The sequence below is a fragment of the Cygnus olor genome, chromosome 3 (genome assembly GCF_009769625.2).
Source record: "Cygnus olor isolate bCygOlo1 chromosome 3, bCygOlo1.pri.v2, whole genome shotgun sequence".
Taxonomy (NCBI): Eukaryota; Metazoa; Chordata; class Aves; order Anseriformes; family Anatidae; genus Cygnus; species Cygnus olor.
Genome location: NC_049171.1, coordinates 71,125,030 through 71,143,283, shown reverse-complemented (window position 1 = coordinate 71,143,283; position 18,254 = coordinate 71,125,030). Strand labels below are relative to the sequence as shown.

General features: G+C 37.0%; 1 protein-coding gene across 18 annotated transcripts in view; it reads left to right on the top strand.

The window, feature by feature from the left end:
* Window positions 1-18,254, top strand: part of UTRN (utrophin) — a 374,743-nt gene that overhangs the window by 296,185 nt on the left and 60,304 nt on the right. For all 18 annotated transcript variants that reach the window (XM_040553278.1, XM_040553280.1, XM_040553275.1 and 15 more), the window contains 3 exons: window positions 1,300-1,378; window positions 6,620-6,680; window positions 17,787-17,848. In XM_040553278.1, coding sequence (XP_040409212.1) covers window positions 1,300-1,378; window positions 6,620-6,680; window positions 17,787-17,848 — 202 coding nt within the window. The remainder of the gene's footprint in view (window positions 1-1,299; window positions 1,379-6,619; window positions 6,681-17,786; window positions 17,849-18,254) is intronic.

Genomic DNA, 18,254 nt, shown 5'->3' with positions numbered 1-18,254 from the left:
GAGGGTATGGTGGGGGATGCTCCTCACTCTCTTCTGTTCTCCTAAAAGATGCATTATTACTGTTTGTTATTTCTGTCTTTGAGTTGTTACTCAAGTAGTACAAAAGCAACAAAGAGAACTCTTTACTTCCGTGGCTTGACCAATAGCTTTTCCTTTCAAGCTGTCTCAGCAGTTTACTCACTCAAGAGACTACATTAATCCCTGGAGGCTAGTGGGAACTATTATTGCACGCTTTGTTACATGTCATAGCAGTATTTTTACTGTATAAATCATTGTTACTGAAAACCAGTGTGCGTATTCCTGTTGTGTTTCCAGTGTCTGCAGGGAATTTCACTAAAAATTACCTAAGTATTAGTAGATCTGTAACGAGATGTGAGCAATAGAACATTTAGCTAAAAACAGAAGAGGGTATGCTGTGAGATTCATATTGCTTAGTTATGATTATTGGTGCTTAAATGGTCTGAGAAAGGTAAATCAATGTGCCTGATTACAGTTTAAACTCGTGAAGTTTCTCGCGGAATGATTTAATGAAGTTTCTTACATTAATTAAAGTTCATTTAGCAATCTTTGCACTCTCTCTCTCTTTTTTTTTTTTTTGTAATAAATATTTATTGTGAATGTGCTGCTATTTATTTATTTGCCTGGCTCTTAGGGGTAATATGAAGTATCTGAAAGAATCGGGGGAAGGGTGGAGTATGTTGCCTCTCTAGCTGAGGGCATTACAGCAGAAGTTTCAAAACTCAGGCGTCAGCTTCTGGGCTCATAGGTCTGAATCTGTCTCCCTTGAGAGACAGAATTATTAATATAATTTGGTAATGGGTTACTCTTCTTTTTCGCTCCTCAACTTAAGTTAACTAAGCAGCCAAACTGCTGCTGGATGTGCTAGTGCAGTTTCAATTAGTAAACCGGGGGAAATTGTGTCAGCCAAAATAGTCTGTGTTGGAAAGGCACTGTGAGATCAATACAATCAAATGAAGACCTGCTGACTATAGAAATTTGGACAACAGAAGGGCTGAGAGGAGGTCAGAAACTTCAGTGGTCAGCTAAAGTCACCATGAAACTACTATTGTTCGTTATTGATCCGCAGTACTTTTATAGGAAGACTGCAAACTATGAAAGAGACTTTAATTAAGCAAACAAATATATAAAATGTATCTTTGAATAGGTGGATAACAAATAAGTGCTATGGCAGAAAGAAAACTTAAATGCGTTTAACTAAAAATAAGTGCACATCAATGTTTTTATTGTCATGGCCCTGGTGTTATAAAGTAAATTTTGTAAATGCATGTTTGTGTGTAGGTGTCTGTAGAGGATCGCCTTAAACAGCTGCAAGAGGCACACCGAGATTTTGGACCTGCATCGCAGCACTTTCTCTCCAGTAAGTTCTTTGAATTAATTGATGTATTTGACATATAACTGCACAGGAGGTTTTCACAAACACTGCCCATTGCTTACTGCCCTCCAGGTTTCCCTCTGACTTGAGGCACAGAAGGTTCCTCTTCCATATTATCTACCTCCCTGATTTTTTGCAGGGGTGTTTCATCTTCATCATGACATTCTCACTGGTACACTTTCCTCAGGGGTCACTGCAGTATCTTACTGAGTTTTGATTGCATCCCTGTTCGCTTTCTTCTTTGTCCTCTGTTTGTTGTAAGGTCTGACCTGTGGCTGCTCCAGAGTCTTTGTGTTCATAACCACATCTTCTCATCCCCTCCTACCTCTGTCTTCAACTTCCCCTTCCACACTTGCCGGGACGACACAAGGGAAGAGCTGCCTGGATTTTGCAGATGAGCGTTATTAGGGGCTTCATGTCATAAATTCCTAGAATTTCACATGAAGGGATGGGGAATTCAAAGTTGAATCACTTCCTTTTGAGGCAGATCTGTACATCTTTTTCTATTTAGTAAAAATTTCAGAAATATAAACCTAGAATCTCCCAGTATGGCTAGAAGAGGGCAAAAATAAATGCTGTGCTCCCTCATTCTCTCATCTGATGCATTCAGTACAGGTAGATATGTTGTGATATCGAGATCCTTGTTAACTTTCTGACCTTCTAGCTTTATCTGCCATCATCAGAGCTAATGATACAAAGGTTAACCCAAGTAGTTCTCTGTTTTTTGAAAGAAGGCTTCAATAATAAAAATAAAACTGTTGCAAAAGTAACAAGACATAAATATAAATATCAGCAGCTCTGTCCCAGAAATTCTCAAGTATGTGCCTATATAGCTGAACAGTTCGTATAATTTAAAACATTAAATAAATCGTTTTCTTCTTGAGCTATGTGACAACAGCGTTCTTATTTTAAATTGACAACTAGTTTCTCAGTAAACAGGGTAAGCAAATTGCAATGTTTTTAAAATATTACAGCAGTTATGCAAAATCAAGGTTCTTTGAGTCACTTTTCCCTTTTTTAAGCTGACAGGAAAAAAACAAACAAACAAACAAAACAACCCACAACTGTAAAAGTACACTTTTTTTTTTTTGCTATATAAACCTCATTAGAAGTGTACTATGATGTTGCCGTGGTGGGTTTTGTACACCTCACAGTCTCAGACTTTTAACCTTGACATGGACAGTACACCTGCGTAATAATTTGTTGAAAAGAATAGAGATAGATAGGTAGCTTTGACACTGTTGAAAAATGCCAGATTAACCATTTGGGAGAGTAGTAGGTCTTGTCTAATTTAAACTGATTAGGAAGCAACGTAGAGAAGATGCATTTTCCCCTACTCTGTTTTTTTCAGTCTTGTGTAACTGTTAAGGATGTTCACTTCTCCTCACCTGGACCAACAGAAAAATGCAGGTGACTGAGTTGGAAAAAAAATAGAAAAATGAGTGTAAGAGCCCACATGTAAAACAAAGAAGCCTGCCAGACAAGGTTGGTTTGTTTTGTTTAGCCTGGATCATTTCCTTCATTTGGCTTACAGCATGCCACAACAAATACTTTCATTCACAAGACTGAATGAGTGGTAAAATGCAATGGGAGCTGGGTGCAAGAGAATGTTGGAATTGTGTAAACTGCCTTTGTTGCTGGATAAAACGTCCATAGAATTACGTCCAAGGAGACTATGCAATACCTTATCAGCACGCCTCAGCCTTGCTTAGGGCATCTTCTCTAGGCTTAAGGGGATGGGGAGTTCAGGTGATGAACAAAAGTTGAGGAGGGAAAGTTTCCAGAATGCACATTTTTAAGTACTGCAAAAAGCTATAGCCAAGAACCACAGCTCTGCAAAAACAAATAGTATGCGGTTATCCAGTTAAATTATTTGTTTAAAAAAAAAAACAAAAAACAAAAACAAAATACAAGCAACCTCTTCACCCCCCAAACAGCAAAAACTTCTTAAAAATTCTATTTCAAGAGCTTGAACTAAACAGTGTTACAGAAGTTAATACCTACAACTTCATGTAAAAGTCTGTTAAATGAAAGTCAGAGACAGTAACTTTAAAAGGAAAGCAATAAAAAAATCATTAAATCCAGAAAAATGAAAGTTTTATCCTGACAGGTTGAAATAGTGCATATTCTAAATCAAATTTTTCAAACCTTCTTTGTAACCATAAGTGACTTCTAACTATGAAGAACAAGCAAGGCTGTGGTCTGAATAAAATAACCTCAAACTCCTAAAACTAAAATTATGATGTGATGCAACTGTCTCATACAAATCTTTACCTCCGAAGTTGCACTTCTGAATTAGAGGGCAGGTTTTTATCTGGGCCAACCTGAACAGCAACTATTTTAGGTTGGTATCATCTACCTGTTACTCTTCCTGCAAACCTTAACAAGAAACTATAGCCTGCCCTCCCACCATTTTCAGCTGACTGGCTCCCAGTTGCCATTTAATCAGTAATTTGTGCTAGCAAAGCACCTGTTTCTACCTGTTCATCAGACTCCATCCCCTTAATCCAGCGATTTCCCTCTGCTGTAGGTAGTTGTTTTTCTCTAATAAATAAACAGAGTAAAGCATTTACTACTGCTGATGGAGTTCTTGGAACACTGAATTTGTGGATTCATCCAGACCATCACTAAGAAAGTGCTTCAGGATATTTTTTTGTTATTTTTTTAATTATATAACATTGCCCTCTCCTGAAATGTCCTGATGTAGAAGGCTGATCTAATGCAATTTTGGAGGCCACTGCAATGCACGATTCTTTGCTGAATCATTTCTCTCCTCCAATCAGTTTTAGGCTGAATTTAATTGCTCCTCTTTTCATTGCTTTTGAGATGGAAAATAAGCTCCTTGCAAGTTAACTACTGATCCATAAATTTTACACATCCTTATGGATGAAGGTGAAGAATCTTTATAATCCATTATTCTCTGAAAAAAAAGAAAAAAAGATAGTTTCTGAAGGCAGGAAACAATAAAACAAACTTAGTTTTTTCTGTAATTTCATTTGTTTTCTAAAGCCTGAGATCTACTCCCCTCTATTTTGTTTCTTGTATTCTTTCTTAGATGAATCCACAAACATCCATGGAGCGCTGGCTCCATATGGTCCCTAACAAATGGCCTAGGCCTTCAAGTGTCCTGCTCAAAGCATCCGAGTGGTGTTCAGCATTTTACTAATACCTGCAGCCCTGTTGTTGTGTGCCAGAATCAATAACTACTCTGTTCAGTTTTCATTGAGAACCTGTTTATAGAAAAGAATGGGAATTCCATTTTACAGAGGTTTGTGCAGCAGAGAAAACTGGCACTGCTTTTAGAAATTTTATTCCCAAATAAATGAGTATGACTCAGTCCACAATAATTAGCAATTTAATTTATTAAGGTTTAGTCGATATCTCTGTCAGTGCAGAGTATATATAGCCTGTCCTAGCACAAAAATCTTACCTAACTGAGGCCAGGTTTTTCATTCTGGTTAGCAGACATAATTAGTGTAGTTACCCTAGCTGCCATAGGTGCCAAATTGCAGCATTAAAGAATGAAATGGTTTTGTTTGTTTGTTTGTTTTTCAGCATTGTGAGTACCTAAGAGTATTTTTTAGCTAACTACCTCTATTTGAGCATTTAGACAGTACTATATATTTCCATTAACAAGTAACTAATTATATCTTATTGCAAACATTATTTTCTTCAAATAATAGTATGACATTTCCTCTGTTTTTCCCAGTGAATAATGATAGAATCATAGAATCATTTAGCTTGGAAAAGACCTCTAAGAGCAACAAGTCCAACCATTAACCTAGCACTGCCAAGTCTACCACCGAGCCATGTCCCTAAGCACCACATCTACACGTCTTTTGAATACGTCTAGGGATGGTGACTCAGCCACTTCCCTAGGCAGCCTGTCCCAATGCCTAACAACACTTCCAGTGAAGAAAACTTGGTTCAAGTAGTTTTCCAAATAGTCTTCTCGGTTAATCTTTCAGTACGTTAATCTAATGTTTCTTAACATACAAACCATGAAATTTTGTATGGTCCAGGAAGAGGTCACAACCATTAAAATCCTCAGGGAACAGCTGGCTGGGAGGAGGGTGAGGCCTGTCCCGCTCTGCAGGAGTACTGGCTTGTGGGGGCTTATGCTGCTTGTACAGGTCTTGGAACAGAAGAGAGAGTTACTCTCAAAAGTACTTTTCAAAGAATGGTGAGCTCAAAAGTGCTCCCTGCTTGCAGGGAAATCAGATCAATCGAGAGCTTTAATTACTTCAGACCCAACGTGGATCAGAGCTCCATCTCCTTTTACCAGGCTTTTAAACAGGGGTGTTAGTGCTTAAGAGTAGGCACTCTTGTTTTGAAAGTAATTGTGTGTTTGTGTTCAGTATAAATTCATCCTGTTGTGTTGCACAGTTAGTTAGTCCTACATTTTCTTTCAATCTCTGCTTCTACAGCATGTTCAGTGAAGTGAATATGATAAAACCCTATCAGACACTATTCTGGTAGTTTCCAGCAGGCCATATATATTCCTGTGGTTCTTCACTAAATAGCCACTTTTAAGCTATGCACCAGAAGTCCTTTCGGCCTAAATACTTTCCCCTTTTATCTCCGGGATCTCTAAGCGAATAGAGTAGTGTCGTGTATGACTTTATGCCTTTTGCAACATGGTGTACAGAAGGCTTCTTGGTGTTACAGATGATATCTGTTGATTTATCGGAGTTGTATAAATCCTGCTGTTCAACAAGGAGTGCAAAGACAGGTTTTGTGACTGTTTGTTGGCTGTACAGTGTTAAGCAGTATTAATCTGAGTTGCAAATAGGAGTAAAGGATTGTAGCAAACGGTAATAAGGTTGATATTTCTCCTTTTTGTTCTGTTGTTGAGTATTAATTACAGTAGTGGAGGCGTGTATTTTCAAAACTGAAGCTGATGATAAGTCTTTGGAGGTCGGAAAACCACTGTGTCCATTTTCTCTGGATGGATAGCTTGCTTGTTCAGAATTTATTATCCTTCTATGAAGTAGAATCACCACATTTGTTTTATTTGGAGCTTGACATCAAATAGATGCCTAAAATCACCTTGATAGATTGCAGTCATTTACTCCAGCTGATTTTCTAATTACCGAAAGTTGTCTGGGAAATTATAGCTGTTCCCATTTAATTTATTGTAACTGTTTTAATTGTAAAATAAATAAATATAGTTGTTTTTTTTTTGACAGGTGTTTTCTAATAATCATCTTCTGCTTATTTCCTCAGCCTCAGTACAGTTTCCATGGCAGAGATCTGTTTCACATAACAAAGTGCCCTACTATATCAAGTAAGTTTGCCTTGTTTCTTTATAAGCTTTCCTTAAGCAAAACAGAGGGACTTATCACCATAAACTAGTAGAAAAAAATATATATATTTCTAAGAGGTAACTAGAAATGTTATTAAGAGTCTGTCTACATGTTATTATGCTACATACACTATATCTTTTCATGTTTATTGTGTTTTTTTGCTATACAGACCGTTCTTCATTTTGTGCAGAATTCCTGCAGAAAGCTATGTTTTGGTTGTCTTCCTGTCATTTTCTTACTTTTAGGAAGTTTTTATAGGGCATAATGTTAGTGTAAATGTAAAATTAATGTAAACATAAAATAAAATTTTACAAACATCTTGATTACCAAGAGGAATCATTGAGGTATTTATTTAAAAATAGTATGAAATAATTAGTTTTGGAGTAATCGATTTTGATGTGTTCTGCTGGGAGCAGTAAAACTTAACTTAGTTTTTCTCATTCCTTAAGCATTTATTTATGTACTGTTTGCCTGTACTTTAAAGGTCAAAGACTGCAGCTTTGAAAGATAGCTGTTTGCGAGAGAGGTAAATGAAATTTTAAGAAGGTACAGTAAGCCAGATCCAGAGCTGTTCATTGTAGGCTGAAGGAAATCTGTGTCAAAACGTTATTGGTTTGAGTTTGGAAAAAAGTAATTTAAGTCTGTAGGGTAACTGTGAATTGGTGCTGCAGATAATTCATTTTAAAAGAACATTGGTGAGGACTTTGTACTATTGTGTATTGCTCTGTCATAGATCTGAAAGCCACATTTTGCATTTCAAATAATTTGAGTGCTTGAGAGCTCTGAAAAATAGGTAATGGTAAATATTGTTGTTTATCTGTGTCAATCAAATCTGTTGTCATTCTTGAAATGCAACAGTTGTTTTTAAACTGTGATCTGAAGGTTTTTTGTTTTTCTTTTTTTAAGCATACAGTAGATAACTGGAAAAATGAAAAACTTGCTGTGATCCTTGAGTTTTCTATAGAAAAGTTTGCACCTCTGCTGACAAATGTTGCAGGACGCTACAGAAGGCTGTGACACGCTGGAGGGAGGGTTTTCCAACTATGGACAGCAATGCAGTGGAAATGACCACACCTGTAACAGTAATTAAAAAAAAACAAAACAAAACAAAAAACAATTTGAAGTATCAAAATATAGAGAGCAAGAGGAAGACTACCCTGAAATAGCCTTAGTTTTCGAATGAGGCCAGTTGAGGCTGAGAAACAAATCCCAGCATCTCTCAGAAATAGTGTGGTGGTTCTTTTTAATGATCTTGCTCGGGACATTTGACAAAGGGGCAGAAGTGTAGGACAAGTTCTCTAACGGTTGAGGTCTTCATAGAAGTAGAGACCACTGTTTTATTTTGAGGATGATTTTAATGAAGTCAGCAGACTGCTGCATCTCAAAGAATTTTCCAGTAATTTGGCCCTATCTGCAAGATGATACGTGTTGCTGAAATGATATCTTGATGCTTGTATCTTGAAAGAGAAGAATTATTTTACATGTAACTGTTAGGATTTTTTTATTTTTATTTTTAAAAGCATGGGGAGGAATGTTGAATTTCAGTAGCTCTATGGTCTGACAAGCAGACTGACACTGGCAGTTTCCTTCATTTCTTGTTGCATATCAATCTAAATTTCAGTGTTGGCAGTGCAGCAGTTAGGTAAAACAGAGTGGTAGAAAATAAAATAGAAAAGAACTGATTTCTGAACTTCACTTGTTTTGGTATGATCAGGCTGGAGAGTACTCTTAGCTTTAAATAGTCTTTTCAAACTTTTGTCTGTTCCCTAATTTCAGATATAGAGGAGATACAGAAGATTTCAGATATAGAAGAGAGGAAAACAGTGCTGACATCAAACCTAATGTGATTGAAGCAACTAAATGAACTTTTACATTGAATACAATTCAAGAGGATAGTCAATGAGATTTAATGATGGTGTTTTTTTTTGGAGGGGGGGAGGTAGAAACAAAACAGGAAAAATGCAAGGATTAACTTCTTACTTTTTATTTAATTACTTAATTTTCATATATTTTAATGTAATTGTTACTAACATCTTTGATGTAACAAACAACATACGTAGAAGGAAAATTTATGATGTGTCTCAGTAGTTCATATAATTTGTTATCAGTCACATTTACTGTTTTTATGGTAAGATTTTTATGTTCAGTGAGGGACTTTAATGTGCCAGTTTTTCATTTTAAGGGATAAGGAAGAAAAACATAAGAACGAGGAAGATAAAGGTGTGATTCAATGATTGGTGGAAGAAAATGGAGAATTTCTGAAATAAATAAAATAAGTAAATTAATTTTGAAAGTGAAAGAAATGCTATCTGAAATCAGTCTTCTTTAATTCTGAATAGGAACATACACTTTTCTTAGTCAACCATAAATTCATACCTTTACTCCATTTGGGTTGCTTTTTTGTGAGTGCCCTTGAAGGAGAAAAGTTAAATATTTAGAAAGTGATATAGCTGCAGATGATGATGCAGTGGTACTTCTGCTAAGATGAGTGCTTAAAAAAAAACTGTATTCTTTGCAGTGATATTGCATATAGAAAAGGTGTTTAAAAAAAAACACTGCAGTTGAGAAGACAGGAGGCAGTACTTTAGGTAGCAATGAAGCTGTAAGGAGGATGTCAGAATGATGCAAGATGTCTGTATTTTCAGATGAGCAGCATTTATTTTGTTTGTTTCCTGAGGCTGGTGGTAAATTGCATTTACATGCACAGAGAGAAGTGTCTTGGAGAAAAAGGGCCTTAGTGTGCCAGCACACGGTGGTGGCTTTGGAGAACAGTTTGTTCTTCCCACCCCATTTATTAACCGTTGGTGCATCCGCTCCCTCTGCATTTGTATTTAATCAGGTAACAGAAGCACATGAAAGATTGCAAAACGCGTGTACAAACTCCTCTGCCCCATAGGCTCAGAGACAATTTGAGTTTGGAGCATTTGGAAAGGAGGGACTGCTCTGTTGGAAGGAAGAGGGATTCATAATTCATTGAGACCAGGTTTATAAAGGTGCGTGCGCCCTGTGCTACTGCAGATATTTAGTTGAACTGAGCTTACAGAGACAATTTAGCCTCTTTTCTCCTCTTGAATATGCAAATCAAATTTGCCAAGTGGCTTTACCTCTGCTGAGGTGCTTTTATTTTGTCCTGTTTGTCTCCTGCTTGATTTTTTTTCATAATGACAGTTGGTAGAGGCTTTTGTATTTCTGTAGTCTGAGTCTCCTCTGTAGCAGTAGAATTCAATCAAAACACGAATCTGTGAAATCTAGATTCTCTTGAAAAAATCTTAGTCTTTCAGACTTTGTAAAAGAGAATGGGACTAATGAGCTGTATGGAGGGGAGACAGAGCACAGCATGCATGGTATTTACTAATGCACTCTTAGTAATTAAAGTGTTAAGTTTGGACAAATGGTTTGGCAAACATGCCATTGAATGCACCTTTCATAGGCTGGATTGCAAAGGTTTCAGATTTAATAAGGAGTGTTTTCTGCTGTTTTTCATTTACAACTATTTGAATTGCACAAATAAGACATGTTTGGCCATACCAGATAATGAAAAAAAAAAGCCTGTGTAACATAGCACTTCAATAAAAATGTTCTGAAAAGAAACAAGAAAAAAGGAGACACTATATATGATCTTTAAGCATCTTTGAGGAATACATGATTCACTGAAAGGAATATTCATTCAGAAAACATAATTACCCTGGCATTTCTCAGTGTTGTTCATTTAACTGTAATTTAAGTGTGCTTCAGCTGTGTACCGTTCAAGGCTGTAATTTATTAGATACTTGTACTGTGCAGAAGAAACAAAAGGGAAATGCAAAAAGGGTCACAGTAAGTTTAATCTCATGCAGGGCATTTAATAGGGAGAGCAGCTTCTTGGTGTAATCATTAAATTGATCCATATCAAACTCCATAGTCACCTTGGTTACTTTTCTATCATCCTGCAAAGAGTCTGAAATCGTCAAGGTTTTCAAAATCCTGTTTTATCACCTCCTATATCATGTTCAACTTTATGGGGGAAAGGAATAAAATGCTTTCTGCTTCTGGATTTTTTTTTTCAAGACTGTTCAGGAAATCTGTCCCGACGTTTGTTTTATGTCTGTATAGGGAAGAGGAGAACAAATGGAACTGGGAAGTTTAACTCTTGTGCTAGTTGTAACCATTCTTACAAGTACTAAGAAGTAATTCTTTAGAAGGAAGAATAAAGTAATTTGCAGAAAGAGCTAATACAAGTTTCAGTTTTTGATAGTTTCTTCAATTACCACTTGCTGCACTGGTCTTCATTTTCTATTAGAGAAGTGCACTAGCACATTTTCTCTGGAGAGATTTCAAAATATCTGCATATAAATTACTCCGTCAACCTCTAAAATACATTACCCTTGCAATGCATTATGCAGACTCTTTTTCACCATAAAACAGTATTTTCTAATGGGCTTAAAAAAACAAAGTGGGGAAAAAAAAGGAAGTATACAGTATCTGGATAAAACACCATGACATTTATAAAGCGGGGATGTTGTTCTGCCTTTTGAAACTGGGCAAGGGCAGCAGAGTCAGAGCTCTGAGTGCTACAGGTTCATTAGTGATCAGTAAAGGTTCTGATTTCAGTTAATGTTTTGGGCAAATGGCTATAGGAGCAAAAAGCTTCTTAACATGGATCCCAGAGTACAGTTTTATTATCTTGTCTTGCTTGCCAGTGACTATCAACAAAGATACAGGCTTTGTCCATACTAAGAAGTTATATAAAAAGCTTACTACTGTCTCTCTAGTTTACTTTCTTGTAGACAAAAAGTTAAAGAATGAATTAATTTTTTTTTTCTCAAGTCCATAGACAGCTTGAAACAAATGGAGATGTGCAACTTGCTCCATTCATTTCAAGAGGATTGTTCTCTTATTTCTAGAGATCATAAGTTAAATGCTAACTGCGTGTTAGCTCTGAATTTGCAGTCAGTGAGTGTTTTTAACGGGGATTATCTTTGTCAATTATAATTAGAAAGCTGCCAGCAAATATAATGGATAAGAAGCAGATTGTAAGGGTAAATGTTTCTCATTTAAGCTTTAGAGCAATTCATTAATACGTAGGTTTTTAAAAATTGAAATATTATAGCTATAATGTTTATTTTCTATTTATTTAAAATTACACAAATACATTTAGGCCTTTTAAAATTACATTGCTTTGTCATCAATCTATTCATGGATGTATGTTTTGCTGTGTGGCTTATATTCATAGAATCACAGAATGGCTTGGGTTGGAAGGGACCTTAAAGACCACCTAGTTCCAACCCCCCTGCTATGGGCAGGGGTGTCACCCACTAGACCCTATTGCCCAAAGCCCCATCCAACCAGGCCTTGAACACCTCCAGGGATGGGGCATCCACAACTTCTCTGAGCAACCTGTGCCAGTGCCTCACCACCCTCTGAGTGAAGAATTTCCTCCTAACACTTCATCTAAATCTCCCCTCTAATTTGAAACCATTCCCCCTTGTCCTATCACTATCTGCCTGTGTCGGTAAGTGCTGGCTGAAGAGACCTGAGACTCTCTTATTCTGAGTAACTCAGTCTTGTGATACTAACCAAAAAATAACACTAAGTGAATTATCTTGTGGCTTAGTCAGTGAAACACTTCTAATTCTTTCCTGACTGATCCAAGTTGAAAGATGTAACGTGTCCCACCACTAGTGCTGCTGTTCTGTAAACCAGCTCACTTCCGTCATAGCAGAAATGCCTTCTTACACCAACCCCTGTGTGCAGAATGAAACCTCATATCCTGAGCTCCTGTAGACCTTGGAAAGACCTTTTTATGCACTGCCATTTGTATGCAAGATGACTAATGAGCCCAGTTGTTTTTTACTCTTACTGAAAGTAAATATCATCTTATTCTACAAGCTCTTGAAGCTGAGTCCTCAGGAGAGAAGGTGCTCCTTGGTGTGGGTGTCACGGCAGCAGCCACCTAACATTCTCATCTTGGTCATGCTGCTCTCTGGTATTGAAATGGTTTTCAGTCATCTCACTGTGTCTTAGTTTGAATAAGAAGAGAAACATCAGTGACCACCTACATAAAGGGATTCTCTTCCAAAGGAGCAGTGGGAATATTGTAAATCTCTCTTAACAAAAAATAGTGAATGAATTTATTATAATAAAGCAAAGAACAGTACATATACATGCTATGTTGTCACTGCAGGCTGTAAATCTGAACCAAATATGTAGGCATGCTGCCACATGACATACCCTCTGCTTGGTTTCTGTAGCGTGTATGCTAGCTATGGTTGTGCTACACTTACACTAGTGTGGTTGCGACTGTCAAGAATTGTTTTGCTATGGTTCTCATAAATCACTAGAACTGGAGTAATGAATCAGATCAGTTGACTTAAGAAAGAATGAACAGGAAAAGAAATTTTGGTTTTTTTGGTTTGTTTGTTTTAATATGAGTTGCCCACATATAAGCAGTTTTTCTTCCCCTCCAGACTGAACAATGAACATATGAACATTTGCATACCAGGTTTAAATCATGGAGATAGAGTATTTCCATTGTAAAATTATAGGTACATCTAAACAAAACTAGACCTTTTATTTTGTTTGTCCTTGAATTTATTTGCGTACGTTAATTGGAATATTCTTGGCAATGCATTCAGTGATTTTGTAAATGGTTCTAAAAAGCGCTTGAAGTGAATAGGGTTCTGATGGCAATGAAATTAATATAATTTCTACTGTATCTTCTTTATGCAAAAAACTTTAGACTGAAATTTCTTGGGTAGTTTTAGTTCAAAGATTACCTTCTAGTGGTCAACAACAAATCTTCCAATTATATGAAGATTCTTTACTAATTCTGCAAGTTGAGGAGTATCAGACTTTAAACTATGAGGACCAGAGTAAAAGTGGTTGCTCTTTTAATGCTGGTTGGTGAAACCTGGGACAGAACTGCCACGATACTTGCAAAGCAAGGGAAGACTGTGTGTAGGTCGATCTGCTCTTATTTAAATGCCTGTTTCAAGTTTTATTCAGTTCAGTGAGATGACTAAAAATAATGAACTTTCTCAGGGATTTTGACAAGTTATCATGTAGAATTCGGCCTCCCCCCCCTCCCCCAGCATCATTCCAAATTTAGATTTTGATTAGCTTTCTCTGCAGGCTAAGTTTTTCATCATTGAGGGTTACAGATTGTATTTTTCTGTAGAAAAATACAGAAAATATCATTTTTTCAGAGTCTTAGTAGAGGCTAACAGGGCTGAATTTTCTGAAGACTTCCCGTACTCTCTGTGTGGCGAAATCAATCCATCCAATTCTCACTAACTGCCTTCTGGACATATCAGAAGTTACATAGACTCCAGAGGAATTCACTTGGAGCTCTCTGTGTGATGTTGTAGTAAAACCATTTTGCTTGGAAATTTTCAGAAAATGATTAGAGCACTTTTTTTTGAGAAAAGTGAGTGCTGATTTAGTTGCTTACCTAGTTTTAGCTGTTTCTGGTCCTTTGTTGTAGGGATGATACTTTTCATGCATCCGTGTAATAGAGCTATAAAAAATGTATGATCTTGTTTATTATAAACTTTCTTGTTCTTGTACGTCTCATGTATGTTGTTTGTGTTTACTGAACAAGGTATCAGAGAAGCAAGGGACCAATGCTTTTACTCTCTGGTCAGTAACTGATAGGCAGGTACTTAGTTACTTGGTTAAATAGATTGATATGTCATGCGTTTGCATAAAAAAGAGCTACAAGGTCCTGATCAGAAAGATCTCCCCTAGTCCAGTCTGTCTCATCTGTTACAGATCACCCAGTAATCACCCAGTATTGTAAAGTTTCTAAACAAGTTCTTTAGGGCTTCATCTGCTTGCATTAGTAACACGAAAGCTGCTGTATCTACAGCAGAGAAAGATGGATGTTTTTTCAAAGAACTGCTTTACAAACCAAATCACAAGAAAGCACTTCGTCTTGCATGCCTCCAGTTTGGAGCGCCTAATAAAATGACTCCTTTGTCTAACAATTTTATTTGTAGCATAGAAAGGTTAGATGCACACCCATTTTTTTCTTCCTCTGAAAATCAATTTGTCTGCACATAGAAGTCCCTGCATATTATGAAACTGTTATCAAACAAAACTTTGCATTACGAAATGTCACTGTAGAGACTGATTCCAACCGTCGCCCCCCCCCCCTTTTTTTTAATAGCTCTTTTGTAATTTGCAGTCACATTTTTTTTCCTTCAGCCCTGTCCTGTGTAGTCTTGCTTTAGTGCCTCGAAAATGAAGCCTAATCCATGGAATAGATTCAGTGGAAGTACTGACCCTGCCCGCAGCAGTGGTGTTGCTGCCTCCTTTGACCTGAACAGGCTGTTCAGTTGGTGATTCACTCACTGTAAGCCCATGCCTCTTCTCTGCTGGATTCATGTATGATACTGCTCAGCTGTCATGGATGTTTTCTCTCTAGTTGCTTTGGGATGAGTCTGGTACAATCACCTTCCCCTCATGTAGTCGTTTAGCAGCTATCAGGTAGTACTGACTCTTGGGGAATTGTGAACAAGCCTGGCCTCTCTCCCCTTTTTTCAGTTCCATCAGATGATGCTCATCTCATAGAATCCCAGTGGCAGGTAGCTACCATGGGTGGCATGTGAAAGAACTGAATAAAAAATTTTAAGATTTGATTTTGCACGTTATGCACATGCATTATTTACACTAATATGTTAACATTTTTAAAAGTGAAATATATTTTTATGTATACACATATAAAACATCAATTGCAGTACTGCTGTTTACCTTCACTCTCAACAAAGAAGTTTGAAGGTCTTTTAGATAAAAGCCTTTCCTAAGGAACTACAAGACTTTTTTTCCACTTATGATGTCGGCAGTAAAATCACCAATCTTGGACTTTTTTTTCCTCCCCCCTTTTTTTCCCCTCTTCATCAAAGGAGTTGAATTAAAGCAATTTCCTCACAAGCTTTATTAAACTGATCACATATTGGATCAATTACTGTGGACAGTCGCAATGGCTTTTGTCAACACAAACCGATTTTAAATGGCTAACATGGTAACAGTGGCATGCCACTTAAGACGATACTGCAGATATTTGGCAATTTCAGGACTAGTTTTGGGATTATTAAATAAGTCGATCATTACAAGCCATTGTATTATATTTGTTCTTATTTCTAATATACTATAATTTGTTCTATACCAGGGTTTGTGAGAGTGCTGGACAGTTGGTTGCCTTTGTCTTGGCACTGCACCAAACCCAGATACATCCAGGGAAATAATTGTCTATCTACTTATTTTTTGAAATGACTTTTCTGGACAAGGATAAACATAATGCTGTTTTAGAAGTTTCTTTCTAGAGTGACAGTGGTATTATGCAGTGGTATTATCAAACTGAAACCAAAGAAAACTTTCAGCTCAGGAAAGAAAGTCTGCTTAGGCGGGGTTTAAATGCATAATTAAAATCAGGAATGTGTTCAAATGTAAGGGTGTATTTCCTCTCTCATTTGGAGATCTGGGGAGGGTTTGCTATAATATTTTGAAGTCTCAAGGTCTAACAGAAGATAGTTTTGCTTGTTGCCTAAATCTCTCATGTTTAAATGTTGTCATGTGCAGGGCTTTTCCTTCCTTTATGTCATTTACTAGGGAATAATCACAAAGAGGGAGAAGAGAATTTATACCTACTGAATTAATTGGTAATACGTATTTGTCTGTGAACTTCCATGAAAACCACCTCACAAAGTTGTGCTGGTGCCAGTATACAAGTGAGATTCATGGCAGAGAGAGTTCAGCCTAATGATAGAGATAAACTGACTGCAGAGACCAGACCCAAACCTGGAAGGGTCACACTGGTGTACAGAATGTAAACTGGGACTCATATCCCCTGTGCAGAGGCACAGTGCATGCACTTTCCAGTAGTGTATCTCAAAAGGGTAATGTAAAGAAGGCCTTTCAACTCTTACTTGGTTTGGAGCCTGCCTCTGCTTTGTTGTATTTGTCCTGTCTCTGTAACTCTTTGCATCAGGAGCCTTCTAACTCTTGTTTTTGTACCACTTAACATGAAATAGTGCATTCATGGTTGGTTCCTCAATAGGAAAAACAACAACAAACTGTTGATGATAAATTATTGTGCACCCACAGATGCGCAGGCATTTGTACCAACTGAAGATAAGAGTCCACTACATTTAATGAAAAAGTGTCATTTAATGTCATTATGTGCAACCGACTACTTCTGTATGTGAAGAATGTGTGCATTAACAATCTTTAAGTAGAAACACAGGTGAAATAAGCTGTGTTCTGTGCTCATTGTTATTAAGTCTGCTAACCTGGGATACTTTCATTTTCATTATTAACTTTTAAAGTGAGTGCTACAATCTTTTTTGCTCAACTTCTCTAATTAATTTTCTCAGAAATCTAATTCAAGTGTAAATATTTTGAGGCAAGACTGTGCAATCATTTCAACAATTGATATTCAGAAACACGCAAAATGTGGCACGTGGAACAAAATTCAAGATTTCATTAGGCCTGAGATAGTATGCATCATGATCCCTATGGCTGCATATGTTAAACCTTGGTGAATGAAAGTAGCAGTACTAAACGTTGGGTTAATTGATGCTGCCTATTCAATCTCTGTTCTCTGAGTGCTAGCATAGAGCACACCCCCTGAATTAAGATACTCTGGTAAAGTGTGAGACAAGTGGTCAACTTTCCATTAAATGTGTTGCAGGTAGAACTTAAAATTGTTGTATGTATTCTGATATGTTCAGGTATGCAGTGGAGTCTGAAGTAAAATCTCAATGTTTTTTATTTTTAAAGTGTGTTTTACAAATGTTTTTATTGTGCTACAGTGACAGGAAGTTTTGCATTTTTACCTTCTCAATGTAAAAGCTTCAGAGTTCAACTGATAGGATCACACTTAGAATAAAAATATAATGTTATTAAGTATGGATGGGCTATTGTCTGAGTTTGTGACTAAAAACATCAAGGAGAAGAGTGGCACAAATCAGGTCTTCCAGTGAAAGAGCCAATGGATTTCTTTCCTTTTGAAAGCAAAGTCAGAATATCTTTTTCTTTTTTTTTTTTTGTTTCCTTTTCATGTGTGTATATATGTTACCTGAAATTTTGATTACCTCATTCCTTTGTAGTCATGAGACACAGACAACCTGTTGGGATCATCCTAAAATGACCGACCTTTTCCAGTCCTTAGGTGAGTACATTTCTTAAAACAAAGCACTATATGATATTCATGCCCTGAATGAAAGCTTGGATTGTTGACCCACCTCTGAGTTGTTATGGCCTGTATGTAACGGCATTTTCCAGTCTGCTGTGATCAGACATGCTTTGCACAAAACCTACTGCCTTGATCATGTCACATCCATTGCCTTTTGGTAATTTTAATTCTGAAAAATATTTTCTGACTCTGTGCTTTAATGTAGTATCCTGTTTATTTCTATAAATTCTACATGGGGTTGTCCAGTGATGTGGGCTACCAGTCTGGAGTGAACTATTTTTGTAATATATCAGAGCCAGCTACGCTATCAGTGAAGGCTAGGCCATATTATGATACAACTAGTTCAACATGCCCTGCAAACATCTGCATTTGCTGGGAAATC